At 43.9% G+C, this 22,643-nt stretch overlaps 1 protein-coding gene across 1 annotated transcript in view; it reads left to right on the top strand.

Moving 5' to 3' along the window:
- Positions 1-22,643, top strand: part of PLCH1 (phospholipase C eta 1) — a 172,355-nt gene that overhangs the window by 127,755 nt on the left and 21,957 nt on the right. Inside the window, exons 11-15 of the mRNA XM_054040926.1 lie at positions 2,550-2,657; positions 4,892-5,053; positions 18,326-18,397; positions 21,023-21,117; positions 21,877-21,974. Of these exons, the coding sequence (XP_053896901.1) occupies positions 2,550-2,657; positions 4,892-5,053; positions 18,326-18,397; positions 21,023-21,117; positions 21,877-21,974 (535 nt within the window). The remainder of the gene's footprint in view (positions 1-2,549; positions 2,658-4,891; positions 5,054-18,325; positions 18,398-21,022; positions 21,118-21,876; positions 21,975-22,643) is intronic.

Below are 22,643 nucleotides of genomic sequence, written 5' to 3'. Positions count from 1 at the left end.
GCACTTTGATCTACCCCATTTTGAAACGGTGTCCAAGTAGACAAGCCTTTAGGTCAGTATAAATCAGGAGTGGCTCCACTTTCAGTGGAGTTATAAAGGTGTAAGTCAGAGGTGAATTGGACCCCCTGGCTGGCAGAATAGTACTATCCATTCCAAAAAATGCAGTGTCAATGTCCTGCATTGTTTATCTCGCGGTATAAATCTCATGGAGAACAATCTAGTTTATGGTGGTATTGGCATTGACAACTGTAGAGAGCCTAATCAGTGGTGAAGATAAGCACACATCACAGCATACAAGTTTAATTTCCTAGATATTAACTGGCATCTTGATTTTTATTCCTCATCAGACCCTCTATTAATACACTACTAGGTATCTACAGACCTGCACTTGCAATGTGAGTGATCATATAGGAAAATTCCAGAAGATTTATTGTTCTGTTTACTATTGCTCCTTCAAGCCTTGTATCCTGTCACCAGAAGTAGCCAACAAATGCTGCATCCATATTCCACCACACTAGCCAGCTGTTCAAAGCTAGACATGAGCTTGGGAGAAATTCCTTCCTGACCCAAGTAAGACATATTTGCCTTACAGCAATGGATTAGCCACTAATTTCAGCCTGCTGACTACACTCCGAACTGTACATGCAATATTTCTATAGGCTTTCCTGCTTCCCTCACGCTAACTGCCAAATGCAATCAAGTTCCCTTGTGTCTGCACTTCCCCTGATGCAGAGTGTCAGCCTTAGTGTCTGATTTTATAACAAGAACAGCCTGCTGGAGGTGAGCATGAAACAGCTGAGTCTAGTTATACAAAGACATTCCGACAAAAAGGCTGCTCTAGAGATGGGAGAATGTCCAATATTTTTTTGAAAATGTCAGTATAGAAAGTTCTTTGAATCCTGCAGCTGACAGTGAATTCTGCCAGTCAAAAATTAGACTTCCCAGAGCGTTTTGTTAACCCTACCTTTGAGGCAGTTACCTCCTGTTGCAGAAATTGACCATGACATATTGAACTTAAGAAAGCTGTGGGCCTTAGAGGTCAAGAACACAGCAGCTTTATAATTGTGCCCGTTGGATGCCTCATATATCTATCTGTCTATATGCTCATTTCATCCAAAGTATTCTGATGGCTGGAAAATATTGCATTCTAAGAGTTAAGCATGTAAACTATGGAGCCAAGTATTACTACTCTTGATCAGTGGAGAATAGAAAATTGAGTAATGCACAATACACGTTTGGGCTCTACTATTTTTAATACACGATAACTGAACAATAAACTGAATCTAAAAGTACTCGTGGGACACGTACTGTCTTACATAAAGTCATTTTACTGCTAGCGTTTGGACCAGCACATTGCACAGCATTTATGCTCACTGGCAGTGTAATGCTGCTTTAGTGTCTAAATGATTTAAGGTATTCATTTGAAAGGGTTGCAGCAATATTCATTGCACATTGGTCAAAAGGAGGCAAGAGGCAGGTTTGCCTGTAAAGCTGCTCAACTTACTTGGAGAGGAATTCTTACATTTTACATATTACAAATGGCAGCACTTTTTTCTTTTGAACTTTTTTTTAAAAAGAGGCAACTTACTGCTAGGAAGGATTCTTTTTATTTTTTTAGCGTTTCAAACTTCTTTAAGAATAGAGATGTGATGTTACCAAGACTCCCGGGATCACAGACCACCTACAGCTAAGCAATTCAGTACTGGGGGACTTAACTTTAAAAGATTTGTTTTACATCACTCCAATGATAGCCTCAGAGTTGGCAGCTGCATGGTGTAATGAAAGGTAATAGGAATCATCAAAACATTAAATAGGTAGGATTTTCAAAATTCCAGGGGAGTTGGCACCTAGTTCCATTAGGGCCTTTGAAAATCCCACCCAATATAATTAGTACCTGTTACCATTGCACAGAGAGACTGGCCCAGACTCATGGCATAGTCTAAATCCATTGATGTCCATAGCAAGACTCCCATTATGTTCAGTGGGCTTAGGATCTGGCCCTTGTGAAGGGCGATGATTATGAAGAACCTGTTCAAACTGAGATCAGAACCACACTGCCTACAATTGTGTTTGAACATTGTGTTTATTATTATTAGCAAGGTTCTGAGGCGTTGTCCACACTAGGGTTATTTCTCTAAAATTTCCTATCATTTCACCTCCGCCTGTGATATCAGTAGTGACAGCTCTGGTGTAGACATGGTGCTGGAAGCTGCCAGTATCTTAAGTACCATGCTATGTAGACCTGCTCTGAGCAAATGCTCTTGGCACTGGCTGGCTGTATCCCATTAAGCAGATACTTTGCTTATACTGTCCCATTAACCAGCAGTCATTTTCTTTAGGATAAACTGGTTCCCTGGAGGTATCTGTCAAAGCCTAAATGAAAAATCCTGAAACCACATGTTCTTGATCACAACTTGAAATAATGTATTTTCCCATCAGACCTTATTTGGAAGTAGGAACATGAACAAGAATTTTAGCCTGCCTTTTCCCTAGTAACTAACACTAGCAACTTCTACATATATTATACATATTTTTGTGCTAATTTTTAGGGAAAGAAACTACCATATAACCTTGGAGCTGATGCTGAAGAAGGGGAGGTTTCTGATGAAGACAGTGCTGATGAAATTGAAGATGACTGCAAGTTAAAGCTCTGTTATGTAAGTGTATAACAATTATATGGCACAATTTGCTTTCCCGATCCTGTGTTCCTTACACACCCCAAACTCCCACTTAATATTGTTACCTATAGATTAAAATTTTTGAATTTGGATGCCTAAAGTCATGCACCTGAATCCATATGTAAGTACCAAAGTGGTCTGAATTTCACATCTCTAAACCATTCTTTTATTATTTCTTAGCCTTTTGTCTGTTTTCTCTTTTTTTTTTTTGTTGCCTTTAACCCCTTTACTTGCTCTCTTTTTAAAGATCTTACCCTGGTCTATTTTCTTTTATGCTTTAATTTTATTTTTAGCCATTTCCATATTTGTTGCTACCTAACATAAGCCGTTGTGCAGTGCTGATGCACGCTATGCAACAGGTGTCCAGCCCAGCAGCAGCCACACTTCACTAATTTAAAATTTTGAACAAGAAAGAAGATATTATACAGTATGGTACAAATACAAGGGGACAAATTTAGATTTGGCATCAGCAGATGTAACTCCATTGATCTCAGGTTTGAATTTGGCCCAGTGAGCTTGCTTTTTTATTACACCCCCACTCACTCCCATATCATCTTAATTTATACCGACTGTTTTAATTACACACACACACACACGGTTTTCATTATAGACACACATCCCCATGTAGTTCTCAGTTATATTAAATATTTTGCAATAGCTTTTTAAACAGATTTTGTTTTGTTTTTCTTTATCATTTACATCTGCTGTTGGGAGTTAAACATTTCGCAGGCTGACTTGGGAATCACTTTGCGGATTTAGGTACTATAGATTCCCTTCTGAACTATCTTAGAGAAAGCAGATGTTCACGCCATTTCTTTTCTTTAATTCTATGCACAGGCACCACCTACATGTCAAGTAATCAGCAAAGTCTTCTCTAGGATTCATGTACATTGCATAAAGGGTCTGGATTTTTCTCTCTCTCTTAGACAGATAAATGCAGTGATACTTAACATTGAGAGAGAAGATGTGATTCATTTCATTTTTACAAAGCCTTAGGCTTTCCGATTACTTTGTGGTCAGAGTGTAGTGTGATGCTATTTGAGCCATATGGTCTACAAGACAACCTCATGTAGAAATACAATTTTGATTTGGATCCATGAAGCAAGAGGCAAAGACCGCTCGTTCAGTGACCCAAGAAGTTATATTCTCTCCGTATTGCTTGCAGCTTGGAACTTTTTCATATTTAGTAACAAAAAACTAAGCTACAGTGAAGGTTGCTAAATGCAATTTAGGTCCCCAGTCCTCAAAGCCTTTAGGCTGTGCTTAATTTTAAGCAGCTGTCTAAATATTTGCAGGATCGGGGTTGAAGCGAAGAGATGCCATTGAACACAACTATAAATATAACCCCAAGGTAAGGTTAGATAACCAATGGTGACCACAGCTTTAACTCCCCATCCATGCACCCACACCATCGAACAGAAACATGCTCAGTGACTGGCAGAGGCTATCCTAGCTTTCCCTGGGTAACCCCCTCCATCATATAGAATTATCTTAAAGGGGTGCCCTTACATCCAACAGGAAAGCACAGGGCTTCCTTGTGGGTGGCCCTGTGTCTGCCACACAACTGAAGCATCTGCAGGATTTAGTAGTAGGCCCTCACTTTCTTCCATAGGGATGAAATCTCTCTTCCCCTCAGCAGAGGAACGAAGAGTGAATTCCACTCTATGTGAGGCCTTTATTATTTACATCAAAAGTTCTGCTAAACATTTTTTGTTCTGTGTTTGTACAGCATGTAGCACAATCAGGCCCATAGGTGCTATCACAATACAAATGACTATTATTAATAATAAAAACGCCGTATCTGTGTTCCATCAAGAGTTATAATATTGCATTTTCCAAGGGCTGTGGCAACACATCAGCTGTATAGTCCTCACTACATCTCAGAGAGAGTAGGTAAGTGATACGATTGTTCCCATATGGGGAAACTGACACAGAGGTGCAAAATTCTGAGGTGATCTAAATGGTGACCTAAGTCAACGTAACTTACACATCAAAGGACTAAAGGGAAAAACATGGCAGGGAAAGCAGCCAATCGGAAGATGCAGACTAAAGCGGTTTTCATCATCCTACTTGTACTTGGAAAGGGTAGGAGGAAATGTTGAGAACATCAATAGTTTGCTTGGATGGAAGCATCCATACTGTTCCATTTGGGTTACTCAAATAGGATTGGCGTGTCTGAAAGTATTTTAACAGGATTTGTTTATTCATTTCAGAGTAATGGTACAACTGAGCACCAGATGGAATCTTTTATAAGAAAGAAACTTGAATCATTGATAAAAGAATCTCAAATCCGGGACAAAGAAGACCCTGACAGTTTCACCGTGAAAGCACTGTTAAAGGCGACACATGAGGGCTTAAATGTAAACCTGAAACAGGTATGATCATTCTTGTTCCTTCCTCGTGCTATGACAAATGCAGTAATATTAGGCTAGTGCAATATTCATTGCAGATTTGGCATGTAATGAAAGCTCACAGTAATATTTTATAAACCCTTTAAACGTTATTTTATCTAAAATAAGAGCTTGGAACAGTTATTTAAAAAATGTTAAGAGAGGATTCTGGACCTCTCAGATGTGAAGGGTCTATGTTAATCTGTATTAGTAAAGACACTGCAGCAACTATAGCACTGGAAGGGATTTGCCAGCATGGACTCATACTTAGATAAAGTTCATTAGTCACTGAGACTGCACATGGGTCAAAAGGTCCATGCTAATGGGTCCCATCACATCATCAGGGCCTTTGGCATAAATTGTGTCCTGAATGGGGAAAGATAAGGGTAAGTGAAGCTTGGTGACAGAATGTGAGCAAAGCAGGAGCTTTAGATATGCTCTCACTAGTATGTGTCACACTGAGAGAAGATTCTCCTCCCAATTACATGGATGTAACTCTGTTGAAGTGAGTGGCATCATTCTGGATTACCATAGGCATAACTGGTCTAATCAGTTTTTTCTTCCAAACTTTGGGGATATAAAAGAGTGTGACCTCATAAATTAAATAAAACAGAAACAGTTACAAAATTAATGTCGTTTTACGGTTGTGTCTTTACTCTTTTTGCTTAGTGTAGCTTGAAACGTATTGTAAATGATGCTAACGCTTCCCACTTCCATAGCTCCTTCAGTCTGAAGATCTCAGTGTACTTCACCCACAATAATTGATTAAACCTCAAGGTGAAGTAAGCAGCTAACCATTTTATAGATAGGTAAACTGAAAAACAGAGAGGTTAGGTGAGTTGCTAAAAGTGACAGAAAGTCAGTGGCAGAGCTGAGCAATAGATCCCTGGAGTCCTTACTTCCATTTCTATTTAGCCATGTTCCCTCCAGTACTGTAGGGCGGATTGTAAAAACCATTTCAAAGGGGTTAATTCTGAATCACTGAATTCAATGGGAGCAGAATCAAGAGAACTTGATTGTGTAAATGTTAAGCCATGTATTTCTGCATTGAATTTTAAACATTGTCTGAGCATTCAAGCATGCATGATGGGGGGGCGACTCACCACTGCGGGGAATTAGCGCTGCACCCTCTGCTGGTGGTGTCTCGCCCACTGTCGCCTCTGTTCCTGGACCCACGTCACTCCCAGGACCGCAGCATCCTCTTCATGACACTGCCTTCTGGCTGTGCTATACTCCGTGTTCCCCCCTTCCAGGGGAACTGCAGTCCACTGTCCAGCCACTTCCTTCAGTGGCAAGCACAGTCTACAGTTTAGCTATTTCCCCAGTGGCGAGGAGCGAGGGGGAGGACGCGGGCCCGCCCACTACTCCGGGTCCCGGCCCAGGGACCCTATAGATAGCAGCCACTTACTGCATCCCCTCCAACTCCTCTGTGGATCTCCCTGGGCCACTTCCCGGCAGCCCCAGCACACTCTTTGCCCTAACTTCAGGGCCTCAGCCTGCAGCACCAGCCTACAGCACTGCTATGTCCAGGGTGCTTGCCACTCTCAGCCTGCAAGGCAGCCAGTCTACCACCCCCTCAAACTCTAGGGAATGATGACCTCTGTCCTGCGGCTCTTCTTATATGGACCCTGATTGGCTGCTCCTTGTAGTCCTCTTCAATTGTCTGTCTCCTGCACAGCATCCCTAGGGTCTTCTGCAATTGGCTGCCTGTTGCGCAGCATCCCTAGGGTTCTATTAACCCTTTATGGGCTAGTGTGGGGGCAGACGCCCCATCACAGCATATTACAGTGGGTTAGTAACCAGTGGTACTTTCTTAGGGCCTGATCTTGTAAACACTTACTAATGGGCATAGCATTTACTGCTGTGAGTAGCCCATTGATTGCCCCCTAGATCCTGCTAGGTAATTTGAGCCTAGCACAGTCCCTCCCTCTCTGCAGCCCACTGTCTTTCCCCAGACCTCCGCTACCAGGAGGCTGGATAAGGAGCACCTGCCTAAAGCTGAGCATCATTCTGGCAGGTTTATACTGCCCAGCCTGCTTACTTCTCTGAGAGGGAGGGAAGCTTTGATTGGAGGAGGGAGGGTAGCAGAATCTAAGGGGCAGAGCCTCCTGAACTGAAGCCACAAGGAGAAGGAGCCCATTTCCAGATTGATAGTCTCTTTTGTTGAAAGTGAATTTACTGGTGAGACCAAAGCCCCACCTTGTCATGTCTTTGACTGCTAAAGACTTCTCCTCTGATCCCTCCCTCTTCTCACAAATTTGAACGTTGATCTTTCCACAAGCGGTCACCAAAAGTCATCAGTCTTTCTCATGGGATTAGTAATTATGATCAGATTTCAACCACACACGTTCCCTTTTGAGCTAGAATCCTGTCATTTAGTACATTCTTTGGTACACACCAAATTGCTGATTGCAAAGGAAAATAACCATATCTCAAATTAGGAAGTCAAACACATAAGTCACTAAAAGGTCATCACTTTGATTATTTACAAAAATGATAGTAATTTCCTCCAGGAGGGAGTCATGTTGGGCATGAGGCTTTCACCTTGGAGAAATTAATGACATCTGAGCTTAGCAGTTACAATGAATATGAGCCAAGAAAATTGGTGAAGATGAGAGTGTTGCAGATATCACTGACTGTAGCCATGTCCAGACATTGGGTATGATGCTGTCAACTAGCAGTATCAAATTTGAGGGCTTGTGTATACTTACGGGTATATTGGCATTGCTGCAATCAATGCATTGGTGTCAATTTAGTGAGTCTGGTGAAGACAAGTTAAGTCAATGGCAGAGCGCTTTCCCGTCAATGTCTGTACTCCACGTCCCCGAGAAGCGTAAGGTAAGTTGGCGGGAGAACATCTCCGTCAACACAGCGTGGTGTAGACACCCCTGAAAGTTGACCTAAGTTACGTCGACTTCAGTTATGTAACTTACGAACTTAGGTCGACTTACAGCTTTAATGTAAACCAGCCCTGAGACTAGACTTTTGCTGATTCGTTAATCAATTTAAGTGGCCACTAATGATACCCATTTGTCTCTTACCATTCCTGTCTGAAGCCTTGCGGTGCTTGACTATGGGTTTGAGGAGTGATTTTTGGTCCTTTTGTCAGCTCAGAGCTCAGCAATGCAACAACAAGCTAAAATATCTGGTGGTTTAACTGATATCAAATGTTGACCTACATAGGGGAGAAACAATTGTAAACAAGAATTAAACTTTTATGTTTTGGTAATTCAGTAACTCATTAGCTAGCTCTGTTATACTTAAGGGTTTGTCATTATAAAGCTAGTTTCTAATCATTTTCATCTGATTGTTGTACCTGAAAGGTATCTACTGAGAAGATTTTTCCATTTGCTTTTGTTTTATTATGCAGATCTCATTCCCCTTAATTGCAGCTATCCAAGTGTCATTCATTTCCCCATAGCATTACCATGTTTTCAAAAGCAGAGCATGTTACATCGCAAGTTTATGCCTTGTCCTTGAGTTAATATCACATAATAGAAGAGGAGCATGGTGTAAAGGTTAGATTACAGAACTAGAAGTCAGGAAATCTACATTCTGTTCCTAGATAGTCCACAAAACATAGGCCCGATTCTGTGGTCAGATATGAAAAATGGATCTCAAAACTGGTGTAGCTATCCTTAGGGAATAATACAGTGCTGGGGCGGGAAAGAGGCATTTCTTGGGAGGCATAGAGCCAGTGTAATGGCCCTGCACCACCTGCCACCTTGCAGGACACAGTGTAGGGGCATGCAGGAGGCAGAAAGGGACCGGGCAGAAAAGAGAGGGGGTGTGACTGGAGTCCACTGTACTTATGAACTACAATTTTGGCATGGTAGATGACCCATAGGGAGCTGTTCAAAGCCGTCATAAATTAGAGCAGCCTCTGAGGTGCTCTTAATTTAGGCCAAGGTCCAGGCATACTCCAGCTCAGCACAGAAGCCCAGAGGTAAAGTGGTGGTAGGCAGCCAACCACCTTTGCTCTGCGATTCCTAGGCTGCACCTCTCAAGGGATGCAGGTCAATGACAGGGCCTTATGGTGTAATCTTAGTTAAATCACTTAAAGAGAAACCATCAACCTGAAGTCTAGTCACTTTTTTAAAAAAATGAATTGAAAGCAGTTCAAGAAATTACAGTTGCCTCTGAGTTCAGTTTTTGAGGTTTTATAACCAGAATTTCCTACATTTTGTTGTTTTTTTTCTCTTCCCTGTGCTGTGTCAAAGGTCCTTTCAGAGATTAAATGCTGTCAAGTGTGATTTTTTTAAAGTTCAATTTCCACATCTATAAAATGAGTTTAATAACACCCTCCTATTTTACAAGGGATTTATGAGTCTTAATCCATTAACGTTTGCAAAGTTCTTGCAGATCCTTAGCTGCCACTCGCTTCAGAAGTATGAGGGATTGTTATTAATAACCCATGTTGAATCTGTATCTACTTCAAAAACTATGTGTAAATAGTCCTAGAACATGAAAAATAGTCTGTCCAGAGGAAAAATAGGTGATGTCTTTTGACCTTTTCTTTTTGGCCTGGCACAACTTTCTGTAAACTTTTCCTTGAGTTACCATAATCTATTCATTTATTGGAAAGAAAGAACATAATGAATTGTGTGTCTAATTGCAGTCTGAGGCAGCGGGTCACTTGTGAAGGCTAACCACTGTAATGGAAAGTACTAGCTGTACCGGGTCTGTACAAACTCCAGAATTTGTATTTTTGGCATAGGAACCACAACATAACTATAAAAGTAGAAAGATTTCAACGAAAGTGGTCCTTACCTTCTAGTACCACTGATTCCTTGTGCTTTCCCTCTGTGGCTTTGCGCACTATCCTTTTATTTTTGGAGATACGAGTTCAAATCCTGTTCAGGCCACAAATGAAAACGATCACCAGGATCCCAAAGGGACATTTGTTTGCATCAGAGAAGCACTTAACATTTGCTTGTCCTTGTTCAGGAAAGGCCCTGGACTGGAAAACAAGGCTACTAGTAGGAGTCAAAAAACAAAACAAAATGATTAGAAATGAGTCTTTATATGACTAACAAGAATATCCACAAGTACATTGGATAATGTGAAAATAAGGGATACATAAACAATCATGCTTCAGGACATGGATAGTATAAAAACAAGAGATATGTAAACAATCATGGAAACCACTAACTGCTGGGGTTAGAAAAGTATGTGCACAGTTTTCTGTCACGGGAGTTTTCTACCTTCCTCTGAAATATCTGGTACTGGCCATTGCTGGAAACCATATACTGGACTAGATGGACCACAGACCTGTTCCACTGTGGCATTTCATCAATCCTGGTGTGCAACACATAGGAATGTAAGTGCATTGGCCAAGCTGTCTTGAGAGCCATCTCCCATACTATTATCTGGATCTAGCCAGTCCTACTAGTTCCTTAATTCTAAAAGTGCCAAATTCAAACAAAATAATGGAAAGAAAACTCATAAATAATGTGTGTATTTTCACAGATATCTCAGTTACTTGGCAATAGGTGCTTCTGCTAGGAAATGGAATCTATAACTAACAATGAGAAAAAGTATTGAGAAGATCAGCAGAAGCTCTAAGACTTTTGACACTAGGTCTACTACTGGTTTTGACTTTGCAGATTTGACACTGTCAACTGATATGCTATTATCTAAATAACTCTGCTAAGAGTTTCTTCTACCTACATCTTGCAACTTACGCTAGAAATAAATGTATGAAAACGATGCATACAATTAGCAACCTTGCCTGGAGCCAAGAAAAATATCTAATGCCCCTAACATTTTGGTAATTAAAAATACATCCCAACCCATAGCTGCACATTGAATAACTGAAACTATTTGGATTCACATGTTGAAATGTTGGGGGAATATTTTTCAATATCTTTAGGTTTCTCTTCAGCTCTTCAGACAGATGAAGGGATGTGTTTTTCCAACCACAAAACTGAATACTGCCAGTGATCATCAAATTGATGTCCCAGAGGATATTTCTATACAAGTGAAACTCAGGTGGCCTAACAAACTCGCATCTGTCCATTTTTTTCAGCTTTTAATGCATCCTTTACCTACACTGTCAAAGGCTGCAGATTTTTTTTTTTTGTTTTGGTCCATCTGGATTCCATTCCTTATGATTCCAATTCAACTCCTGAGTCATCTTGCTGATTCATCTCTTCCTTTTGCTAAAGGGACCCCACAACCCTGCTGTTACCTCATTAAAATATGTACCTATTGCTTGCAAATGGCCCCATTACTGGGATCTACAAAAAGCATTAGCCTCTAGATAATGTAACATATGTGTTGCCTACTCACCTGGGTAATAATTGTTTCAGAGGCTGCTTGAGAAACAAGATAGTCCACAAGCATGCTTGGCCTGAGTAAAATTAACTATGTAATGAATTGCCTAACCACTCAGAATCCTCAGAATGTACTGATAACCATGGAGTTGCTAATTCAAGAACATTCTTTGTAGTTTAGGAAATCTCAAAAAATCTAAAAATCTGTTAGGACAGATTTTAATCTCATTTAGAGGATCTATTTCCGCAGTGCTTTGCAGCTTGTGTCTTCATGTACACCTGTGCAAAGTGCATGCACCGTGGCTGTAAAATTATATCTTAGCAGAATTATGCACTCACTTACACTGGTGGTAAGATTTTACACCCACTCTTCACTCACTTTGCAGAAGTGTATATGGTGACACAAGCTGCTGAGACAGAGAGAAAAAATAAACCCTGTTTCTGCATATTTGTAATTCACTGATTTAGTTTAGTGACTCCTGATTTACTTACATATGAGAACAGAATTACTCTTGACTTGCGTGGTTTAACTGGGAACACGAGTAATTTAGTCCTGTGCGGTACTGTCCATGGCAGATCAACTGATCTAGAAATGTATAAAATGAAAAACGAAGCTTTCTTCTTCGAGTGATTGCTCATGTGTATTCCACAATAGGTGTGCGTGCTCGCCACGTGCACCAGTGTCGGAAGTTTTTCCTCTAGCAGTACCCGTAGGGGAGTGCCCTAGCGACCCCTGGAGTGGCGCCTCCATGGCGGTATAAGGGGCACTGTGAGCACCCCCCACCCTCAGTTCCTTCTTGCTGCCAGTGAAGGTGCTTCGGAACTGCTCTGCTCCAGCTTTGCTGTAGCTTGTCCGCCGAACTCTTGTTAGTTCAGTGTATGTGACCTATAGTTAGTACTCAATTAGTTTTAGTTTAGTTTAGCTAGTGCGTCTGAGCCAGGGCATGCCCTGCATCCCAGGTTTTAAGTCATGCAACACTTGTAGGCGCCCGATGTCAGTGAGTGATCCGCATGCGGACTGTCTACACTGTTTGGGTGAAACTCATCTCAGTGATCGATGTAAGATTTGCAAGTCGTTTAAGTCTCGGACCGAGAGAGAGAGACATTAGGCTCTGGGCTATCCTCATAGAGTCGGCGTGGACCCAGACTCCGGCGTGCTGCTCCGAGTCGGCACCAGGCACTGCGATGTCTGTGTGCAGCGACCGCCCGGTGCCATCTACTAGTCAGCACCACTCCCTGTCCACGGGGCACAACAAGAAAGCTAAGAAGAGGCCTTCTCCGCTGCGATTCCGCAGTAAATCTGGGGCAGAGACTAGACCAGTGTTGGGTATTCCTCGATCCCTATTGGCCTCCAGGCCTCCGACTCAAGTTGAGCGGAGTAGCCCGGCCCATTCGGAGCAGGCTTCCCTGGATGTCTGGATGCCCTCTACGCCGGAGGTGCTGCAGGCGGCCTGGGATGTCATGTCCACGCTGGTACCAGGAGCACCACCAATGTTGGCCCCATGCTTCAGAGGCGAGCCACCGCTGGGATCTCTGCAGTCGCCCCAACTCAGTACTGGTCTCAGTCAAGAGAACATTCCCAACGCTGTTCGCCACTCAGCAACCATTCCGTGCGTAGTCCACATGGGTCGGCATCGACTCCCACCAGATTGTCTGGCTGGGTTCCATCTGACTGAGACTCCAGGCACCGCTCAGCCCCAAGGAGCGGACACCGATGGGACCGAGGCAGATGATGCCGAAGATCCTTGTCTCGGAGGGGCTATCGTAACTGGTCGTGACATTCCCATTCATCGTCCTGCTCCAGGACCCTGCCACAGCACCGTTCCCGCAACCCCGGGTGTCGATTGCCAGCGAGATCGGAGCTGATCGCCTAGCAGCTGTTACCAACGGTACCAGTCCTCCATGTCGAGGTCACGGTCTTGGGGTCAGCACCGCTCCCAGCACCATCTCTTCTCCCAGTCCAGGGACAGTGGCAGGTTGTATGTCAGCCCAGTCTCCCTTTGTAGCAGTCCATCGATGGGTCAGGCCAGCCAGGCTAAACAGCCTGCTCCCCTGGCGCCACAGCAGGTGCAGTGGCACTGGGCACCGTCACAATGGTACCAGTGGGCACTGCCAGCCTCCTCGCCCTCCCATGATGAGGCGATTACAGCTCCTCCTCCCTCCATCCCGCAGAAGGACTCTAAGTCCCACCAAGAACTATTAAAAAGGGTGACATCAAGCCTCAACCTCCAGGCAGAGAAGGTGGAGGAGCCCTTGGACTCCCCGCTTAACGTACTGTCCGCCTCGGTACCAGGCAGATGGCCTTGCCTCTCCAAGAAGGGGTGGCGAAAATTTCAAATGCCCTGAGGCAAACCCCGGCCTCATTGGCCCCCATCTCTAAGAGAGCAGAATGCAAGTATTTTGTGCCCGCCAAGGGGCATGAATACCTATACACCCACTCTGCCCCTAACTCCCTGGTGGTCGAGTTGGTCAACCACAGGGAGCGGCAGGGCAAACGAGCCCCCACTCCGAAAAATAAAGATTCAAGGAGGATGGACTCATTTGGAAGGAAAATTTATTCATCCTTGAGCTTCCAGTTATGCATGACGAACCATCAGGCTCTCCTGGGCAGGTATAAATTCAACCTCTAGGGCTCTTTGCCCAAGTTCGAGGATGCCCTCCAGGAGCGCAACAGTAAGGAATTCAAAGCGCTGGTGGAGGAGGGCACAGTGGCTGCCAGGGCAACCCTGCAGGCAGTTTTGGATGTGGCGAACACAGCCACATGGTCCATGGCCTCCACGATGTCCATGAGAAAGGCATCGTGGCTCCTGCTCTCTGGGCTGTCCAGTGAGGCGCAGACCTCCCTGCAGGACCTCCCGTTTGACAGCAAAGCTCTGTTTGCGGAACAAACGGATATAAAACTACATGGCCTGAAAGACTCCCGTACGACACTTCAGACTCTGGGCCTCTATGTTCCGGCTCTGGCTAAACCTAAGTTTAAGCTGCAGCAGGCTCCTGCCCAGGCTGCCCACTCTAAATATGAGCCCGCTTATAAAAAGTCGCGGGACTATAAGAAATGCCCGCAGAGGCAGTCTCAGCCTGCCCCCAGCCTGGGTCCTCCAAGGGCAAACAGGCAGGGAAACAGCAGTTTTGACGGGACGCCCAGGGGCGCCTGCCAGTTCTCATCAGGGATCCACCCACAATAAAACTTCCCTTCTCCAACTGGTTGTGTGCTTTCCTCCTGGAGTGGTCGCGGCTGCCGTCGGACCGATGGGTCCTCAACACCACCTCCCGGGGTTACACCCTCCAGTTTACCTCCACCCTGCCCAACCACCCTCCGCCCCCGTCCCTCCTGGGGGACCCCTCTCACGAGGCTCTGCTCGAGCAGGAGGTGGGGCAGCTCCTTGGCCTAGGAGCGGTGGAAGTGGTGCTAGTGGAGTTCAAACGCAAGGGGTACTACTCCCGCTATTTCCCTATCCCGAAGGCCAAAGGGGGGCTCAGGCCCATCCTGGACCTGCAAGGCCTGAACCAGTACATGGTGAAGCTCAAGTTCCGCATGGCCTCCCTGGCCTCCATCATTCCTCCCGGGGACTGGTACGCTGCCCTCGATCTGCAGGATGTGTACTTCCACATCCATATATTTGAGGGGCACAGACGCTTCCTCCGTTTCACGGTTGGGCAGGAGCACTACCAATTTACGGTGCTCCCATTTGGCCTGTCCACTGCCCCCAGGGTATTTACAAAGTGTACGTCGGTGGTGGCGGCTTACCTCAGGTGCCATGGGGTCAAGATCTTCCCCTATCTGGATGACTGGCTGGTCAAGGGCAGCTCCTTCTGTCCACGTGCGCCACTTTGGGCCTGTTGGTAAACAACACCAAGTCCACGTTAATCCTGGTACAATCATAGAGTTTATCGGGGCGGTCCTGGACGCCACGTCGGCCAGAGCCTCGGGACAGATTCAAGACCCTGAAAGGGCTCATTGACATGGTCACAAGGTTTCCAGTGACAAAAGCCAGAACATAGCTCCAGCTCTTGGGTAACATGTCAGTGTGCACATATGTGGTCCGCCACGCCAGACTCAGGATGAGGCCCCTCCAGCTCTGGTTGGCCTTGGCATTCTCCCAGGCCAGAGACAGGCTGGACAAAGTCCTCACTGTGCCCAAACCAGTGATTGACTCCCTACAATGGTGGTCCTCCCCAGGGAACATGCTCCACGGGGTCCCGTTCAGAGGCAGGCCTCCATTGATAGAATTGGTGTCCAATGCATCAGACCTGGGGTAGGGAGCCCATGTGGGGGACGTTCAGACCCAAGATCTGTGGTCTACGCAGGACCTGGCCCTCCACATAAACATCAAGGAGCTCAGGGTGGTGCAGCTGGCGTGCATGGCCTTCCGCTCGCACCTGGAGGGCCGTGTCATCAGGGTTTTCACGGACAACACGGCCTCGATGTTTTATATCAACAGGCAAGGCAGGACCCGATCCTCTGCCAAGAAGCCCTCAGGCTGTGGGACTTCTGTATAGTCCACGTCATTTGCCTGCAGGCCTACCATCTGCTGGGCTGGGATGGGGTGCTATCTCCGATCTCTGACTCCTGTCCTGGTCGGGCCAGTTTCTCTATGCCTTCCCCCCCCATTCCCACTGTTAGGCAAGGTCCTGGAAAAGATAAAGACAGACAGGGCCCGGGTCTTACTGATTGCCCTGACATGGCCTAGGCAGCATTGGTACGGGACCCTCATGGGCCTAGCGGTCGCCCTGCCATGGCCGTTGCCGTCCCGCCCAAACCTGCTCTCCTAGGACCAGGGCTGTCTCCTCCACCCCAACCTCGCAGCACTCCACCTCACGTGGCTGCTCAATGGTTAGGTCGGGAGGAGTGGACATGCTTGGAAGGGGTTCAGCGCGTCCTCTTGGAAAGCAGGCGACCCTCCACGCACCGAGCCTACTTGGCAAAGTGGTCTCGGTTCTCCTGATGGGTGGATGAGCGGGGTGTTTCCCCCGTGATTGACCCGATCCAGCTCATTTTGGACTACCTCCTTCACCTTAGAGCCCAGGACCTGGCGCTCTCGTCCATCAAGGTGGACTTGGCGGCCATATCGGCCTTTCACCCTCTGGTGCAGGGCCACACAGTATTCTCCCATGCTATTACTGGCCAATTCCTTAAGGGATTAGATCGTCTCTTCCCGTACGTCAGGCCCCCAGTCCCACAGTGGGACCTGAACCTGGTGCTGGCCCGCCACACAGGCCCCCTGTTTAAGCCACTAGCTACGTGCTCCTAGTCGCACTTCTCGTGGAAAGTAGCCTTCCTGGTGGCGATCATGTCGGCTAAGCGGGTCTCGGAACTCAGGGCCCTGAACTCCAAGCCCCCGTACACGGTGTTCCATAAGGATACAGTCCAGCTCCGCCCACATCCTTCATTCCTCCCGAAGGTGATCTCTGCCTACCACATGGGTCAGGACATTTTCCTGCCGGTCCTCTGCCCCAATCCCCATGCGTCTAGTGAGGAGTGCCACCTCCACACGCTGGATGTGCAATGGTCTCTGGCTTTCTACCTGGAGAGGACAAAACCGTTCAGAAAGTTCTCGCAGCTGTTCATCACCTCGGCCGAACGCATAAAGAGTTGGCCGATCTCCACTCAGCGACTCTCCAAGTGGATCACATCGTATATCCGTACCTGTTATGATCTGCGGGAATCCCCCCGCCATCAATTGTGAGGGCACATTCGACTAGGGCACAGGCCTTGTTGGCTGCCTTTTTGGCCCAGGAAATTTGTAGGGCTTCTACATGGTCTTCAGTTCATACTTTCATCTCGCATTATGCAATCATCTCCCAAGCCAGGGAGGATGCCGGGTTCGGCAGGGCTGTGCTCTGTCCCGAGAATTTGTGAACTCCTACCCACCTCCAACAGTTATAGCTTGGAATCACCTATTGTGGAATACACCTGAGCAATCACTCGAAGAAAAGACAGTTACCTGTTCCGTAACTGGTGTTCTTCGATATGTGTTGCTCATGTCTATTCCACATTCCGCCCTCCTTCCCCTCTGTCGGAGTTGTCTGGCAAAAAGAAACTGAGGGTGGGGTGAGTGCACAGCGCCCTTATACCATGCCATGGAGGTGCCACTCCAGGGGTCACTAGGGGCTCTCCCCTACGGGTACTGCTAGGGGAAAAACTTGCGGCACTGGTGCATGTGGCGAGCACGCACACACCTATTGTGAAATAGACATGAGCAACATATCTCGAAGATCACCATTTACGGAAAAGGTAACTGTCTTTTCTCTCCATTAATGACCTGCTACTGTTATAGATCATGCTGTGGCCTTCTGTACTCGAAACATCTATTTGTATGGTTCTGAATCTACTAATTCTATGTGATTCTTCATCTATTCACAGCAAGCAATTGATGATGAAGTGATAGCAGTAGTTAGGAAAATGGCATCAGGTGGAGGAAAGAGGCATATTTTTGTTTGTTAAAAGAACAGCAGAAAGAAAATTGGAATCTCTTCTATTTTAATCATTAAAATGGCTTCTATCACATTCAGTCTGTAAAATGAGGTTTCATCAACTAGCCTGAATAAAGATTATGTTGCTGATTTCCGATCATCAAAATGCACTTACGGGAAAGAATTTCTCCTTCTGTTCTTGTTTTCTGGTCTTCAGTTAGGTTAAAAATGCTGTTGCGTTACTACTTGTATATTTTCCCTACCATCAGTGGTTGCCAAGTCATTAATAGTATAAAGAAGAAGAAAAATCCTGTATTACAGATGCGGATTTAAATTTACATCCAAAGCTAAGTATTTTGGGTTTAGACTTCAACAGCTTCACTTTCACTCTTATTCCCCCCGTGTAATTATTATATTATCTTAATAACAGTGTCACATACAAGAATGCATATTAGTGTGAAAAATACATCTTTTTAAAGATTGTAGCAAACTTAAAAAAATAACAAAAGAGAGACCCTTCCTGAGCTGGCTTGAAAAATATGTTCATTGTGCACTTTTCTTTGTACAGAACCGAGACACAAAAGAAAGTGGGAAGAAATCCCATAGCCGCTCATTAATGGGCAATTTTGGGAAATACAAGGTAGGTGGAACTCATATCTGTTGTTTGTCTAAGAGTTAATAAATAGAGGTTACTCAATGACCATGGCAGAACCAGACCCTATACTTCCGTTTTGTAAAAGTGTAATTTTTCATGGCTTTTAATTGCATTTCAGATAATATCTGAATTTTTGTGGCATTGCATGATCTGATTCTTTAATCTGTTATACCAGTTTTATGTCAGCATAACTCCATTTAATCATGCTGGTTTAATTCAAATGAAATCAGTGAAGTTATACTAGTGTGGAAGTGGTATAATGGAGAAGAGAATCAAGCCTCCTATTTGTAAATAGATCATAAAATTGCACTGGTTTAAAACTAGTAGGTTGTTGTTGTTGTGGTTGCTTTAGCTAAGTGCACATGTTCACAATCTTTGTCTTTCAGGGAACTAAAAGGTGAGTAATAAGAAATCCATTCAATACACAGGTGATTTCTACAAGTAAAATACACTCTAATGGGTGTTACACATTGGAATCCCATGTACACAGATGAGATAATAAATGCAGTATACTGGGATAAAGAAATCTGTTGCTAAAAAAACTGAAATTACTGGCTACACTGAGGAGTGGAAAACGTTTTAATAATTTAATCACTTCAACTAATTATTCTAATTGGCAGTTGGATGCCCCATTTACTTCAGATCTTTGCTGAAATAAGTAAGGCAAAGTATTATTTTTTTAATGACTTTTGCAGACAGACCAAGACAGACTTAGAATAACTTAACCCTTAGAACACTGTCATTTTCCATGCTGGCAGCCAAAAGGATGCTTAGGATGATATATAGTAGTAGTAATCTTCACATGTACAGACTCAAAACTCTAAGCAGACATTAATGAATTCTCACAACAGAACAGTATGCTATGTAACTTTAAGTGGATACCCTGTGAAAGAGGGTAAACCGAGGCACAGGGGGGTTGAGGCCAATATTTTTAAATATTAATACCTAAAATTATTCACCTAAATCTAAATTTAGGCTCCTAAATAAATGGCCTAATTGGAAGCTGTGTGTGCATAGCCACTGTGAAATTCAGGATACTTATTCAAGTGTATTAAATGTAAATGCTTTGAAAATTTGGAACTTTGGAAATCGGGGTTAAGTAAAGTATCAGAGGGGTAGCCGTGTTAGTCTGGATCTGTAAAAAGCAACAGAGTCCTATGGCACCTTTAAGACTAACAGATATATTGGAGCATAAGCTTTCGTGGGTGAATACCCACTTCGTCAGACGCATAAGTAACTATATCAGGTTCACTCACTGAGTCATTGACAGAGCTGTAAGTGGAATTCAGGAGTCCAAACTCCCAGCCCCCAGATTTAAGACTAAACAGCATACATAATCTCCAAAAGGGTTGATTATTCTATTTCAGCACTGAGGACAGAAGGATCAACTCAGTTATGGTCTTTATTTATTAAATTAAATAAAATCTGTGACGTTCATATGGAATGTAGTAGGATTAATCTGCGAGAGAAAGGAAAAGGAATTCTGACTTACACAGTAGCCACCTCTTAATACTGAGAGGGGAAATTAAAGAGCTCTTTGAACTGCAGTCAGAGTGTCACTGAATATGTAAGAATGTTGAAATCAAAGGTTGGAGAGACTACACTATAGAAAAGATATTTTCAGTAAACTAGCTACTTGTTGGCATCACAAAAGCTACAGTTAGCAATCATTATTGCTATTTAAAAGAGAGATGCTTATGAAAAGAGAATTCTTTCGAAATGTTAGCCTTTTTATTGTAGGTAGAAATTTTATTGTGTATTGTATGGAATTAGAATCTTTTGATCCTTTCATATACTGTATGGCTCATAAAACAGAAACAAACTGTAAGATGTTTGGAAATTTTGATTAGAGACTGTTTGGGAATGCATTTGTTAATCTTCTCTTATAAATGGCACAAAAGTCATAGCCGGAAGCAATTCATTTTGTATTTGTGTTACTTTCTATTAAAGATCTTTTGCTGTTATTAAATATACTATGGTACATAAGAAATCCAATATGACCAATACTAGTTTAGTGGAAACAGCAGTCATGATTTTGGTTTTATTACAGGCCAAATACTGGCTCTCATTTTTATCTCCCACCTATAATCTATCCTCTCATTAGCCTTTGCAAAAGCATATATGCAGGTTATTTGTACCAAAAGTATAGTGCAAGTGAAGGAGGAGTGTAACGTGATAGTGGGTCCAAGGGTGAGGTGGGATTCACGTGGATGATGTCTACAAATCCTGTCCCAGATTGCTGCACTGCTGTTTAATCCATGGAGCGCCTGTGGGGTGTGAAGACCTTGAATTTTGTGAGCGTAAAAATCAGGGCACAAGAGCCTACCCCACAGATCCCGTCTTGGCTATCTTTTATCCTGTATTTGCAGAGTTGCCAGCAAGAATGTAGCCCCATGTTCTCTAATGCATTACACCGAGACAGTAAGACGATGGCCATTGCCTATTTTGAATCAAAACCAGATCTGTTATTTTTTTAAATCATAGAAATGAGATATATAAAATACCAGTCAGGTCACCTTGTGCATCTTTGGGGCATCTTAAACTCCATTTAATGTCAGTAAAGTGTTGTGGATTTACATGGCAGATGGATTCATTGATTTCCCCCAACAGAAAGCTGTCAAATCAAGGTCCAAATCTCATAGCACATCTGATGATGAAGAAAGTCAACAAAATTCTTCTGGAAAGGAAACTGGGCAGTTGTACAGGTCAGAAATCCCCACAATTTTTGATGTCATTAAAAAAGAGAGACATTTTGCCATTAAATCTCCATATTGTGCTTTATGCCATCTCAGTGACCTAAGTCAGTTCTCAATAGCAAATCTGTTGTGTTGCCTGCATTGTTGAAATGTATTTGCATAAAATCGCAACACTGAGTTACATGGCATTTCAGTGAAATACAAATAATAATTACTCTTACATTGACTAGAAATGGTGCAGCAATACTTAGCTAGTGAAAAAAAGCCAAAATCAATTTTACATGAAAATAGACTGAATAAAAGCACATCACAACCTCTCCCAGTTCATTACAGCTGAGAATGGAATAAATGCATTTTCAAGTATGCATTTATTGCATTTAAAATGTCCCTTTTGCTGATGTTTTTTCTAAAGCTGGTTGCCCATCTTGTTTTTGTTAGTATAACACGATATCTAGAATGTGTATGTGTGTGTGAGAGAAAGACACAGAGGGAGAGAGAAACAGGGGTTTGGAATGAACCATAATTTTAGAGATTGCCCCAAATCCTGTTTAGTAAGCCTGTTGCTTTTCCTTTATTTCTTGCTATTTAAACTTGTCTTTCAGTTAGGAAACAGCTATAGTTAATATATAATATAAATGGATATAACGGTGCTCAGGTGTGAATTAATTTTTTGAAAAGGACAGAATTACAGAGGAGAGATTTTAAATAATTTGTAAGTATTAAAAATAAACATCTGCTTTGTTTTTAATATATAATGTTACTCAACAGGTTGGGCCGCCGGAGAAAAACCATGAAGCTGTGCCGTGCTCTTTCTGATTTAGTGGTGTACACAAACTCTGTGGCAGCCCAAGATATAGTAGATGATGGTGAGACTGTGGATGTAAATTTTACTTATATAAGTGTTGTTATTTCACTTGACTATATTTGGATGGGACACATGCCTGTGGTCTTAAGTTTCCTCTATTTTCAGAGAACTTTTAAAAGTTGATCAGGTAGCTCATCAGTTCTTATCACCTATCTTTATCCATGGAGAAAGATAGTATATCACAGTGGTGTGCAACCTGTGGTCCATCAGGGTAATCTGCTGGCGGGCCGCAAGATAGTTTGTTTATATTGACCGTCCACAGGCACAGCCTCCTGCAACTCCCAGTGGCCATGGTTCACCATTTCTGGCCAATGGGAGCTGCGGTAAGCAGTGGCCAGCACGTCCTTGTGCCCCGCGCCACTTCCTGCGGCTCCCATTGGCCGGGATCGGCAAACTGTGGCCACTGAGAGCTGCGGGCGGCCGTGCCTGCAGACAATCAATGTAAACAAACTGTCTTGCGGCCCGCCAGTGGATTAGCCTGATGGGCTGCATGCGGCACGCGGGCCACAGGTTGCACACCACTGGTATAACACCTTCCTTTTCTTCCCCAGAGAAATGTGCCCTCCCATGTTTCTTCAGTTTCCTTGTGAGTTTCATAATTTAGTAATGCTCCCTCTATGTGATTCTGGGAATGCAGACTCTTCCAGGAGAAGCTTGTATGGTTTCACTG

This window comes from Malaclemys terrapin, chromosome 9, assembly GCF_027887155.1.
Source record: "Malaclemys terrapin pileata isolate rMalTer1 chromosome 9, rMalTer1.hap1, whole genome shotgun sequence".
Lineage (NCBI taxonomy): Eukaryota > Metazoa > Chordata > Testudines > Emydidae > Malaclemys > Malaclemys terrapin.
Note: the sequence above shows the minus strand (reverse complement) of the source record. Positions and strands in the feature narration are given on the sequence as shown.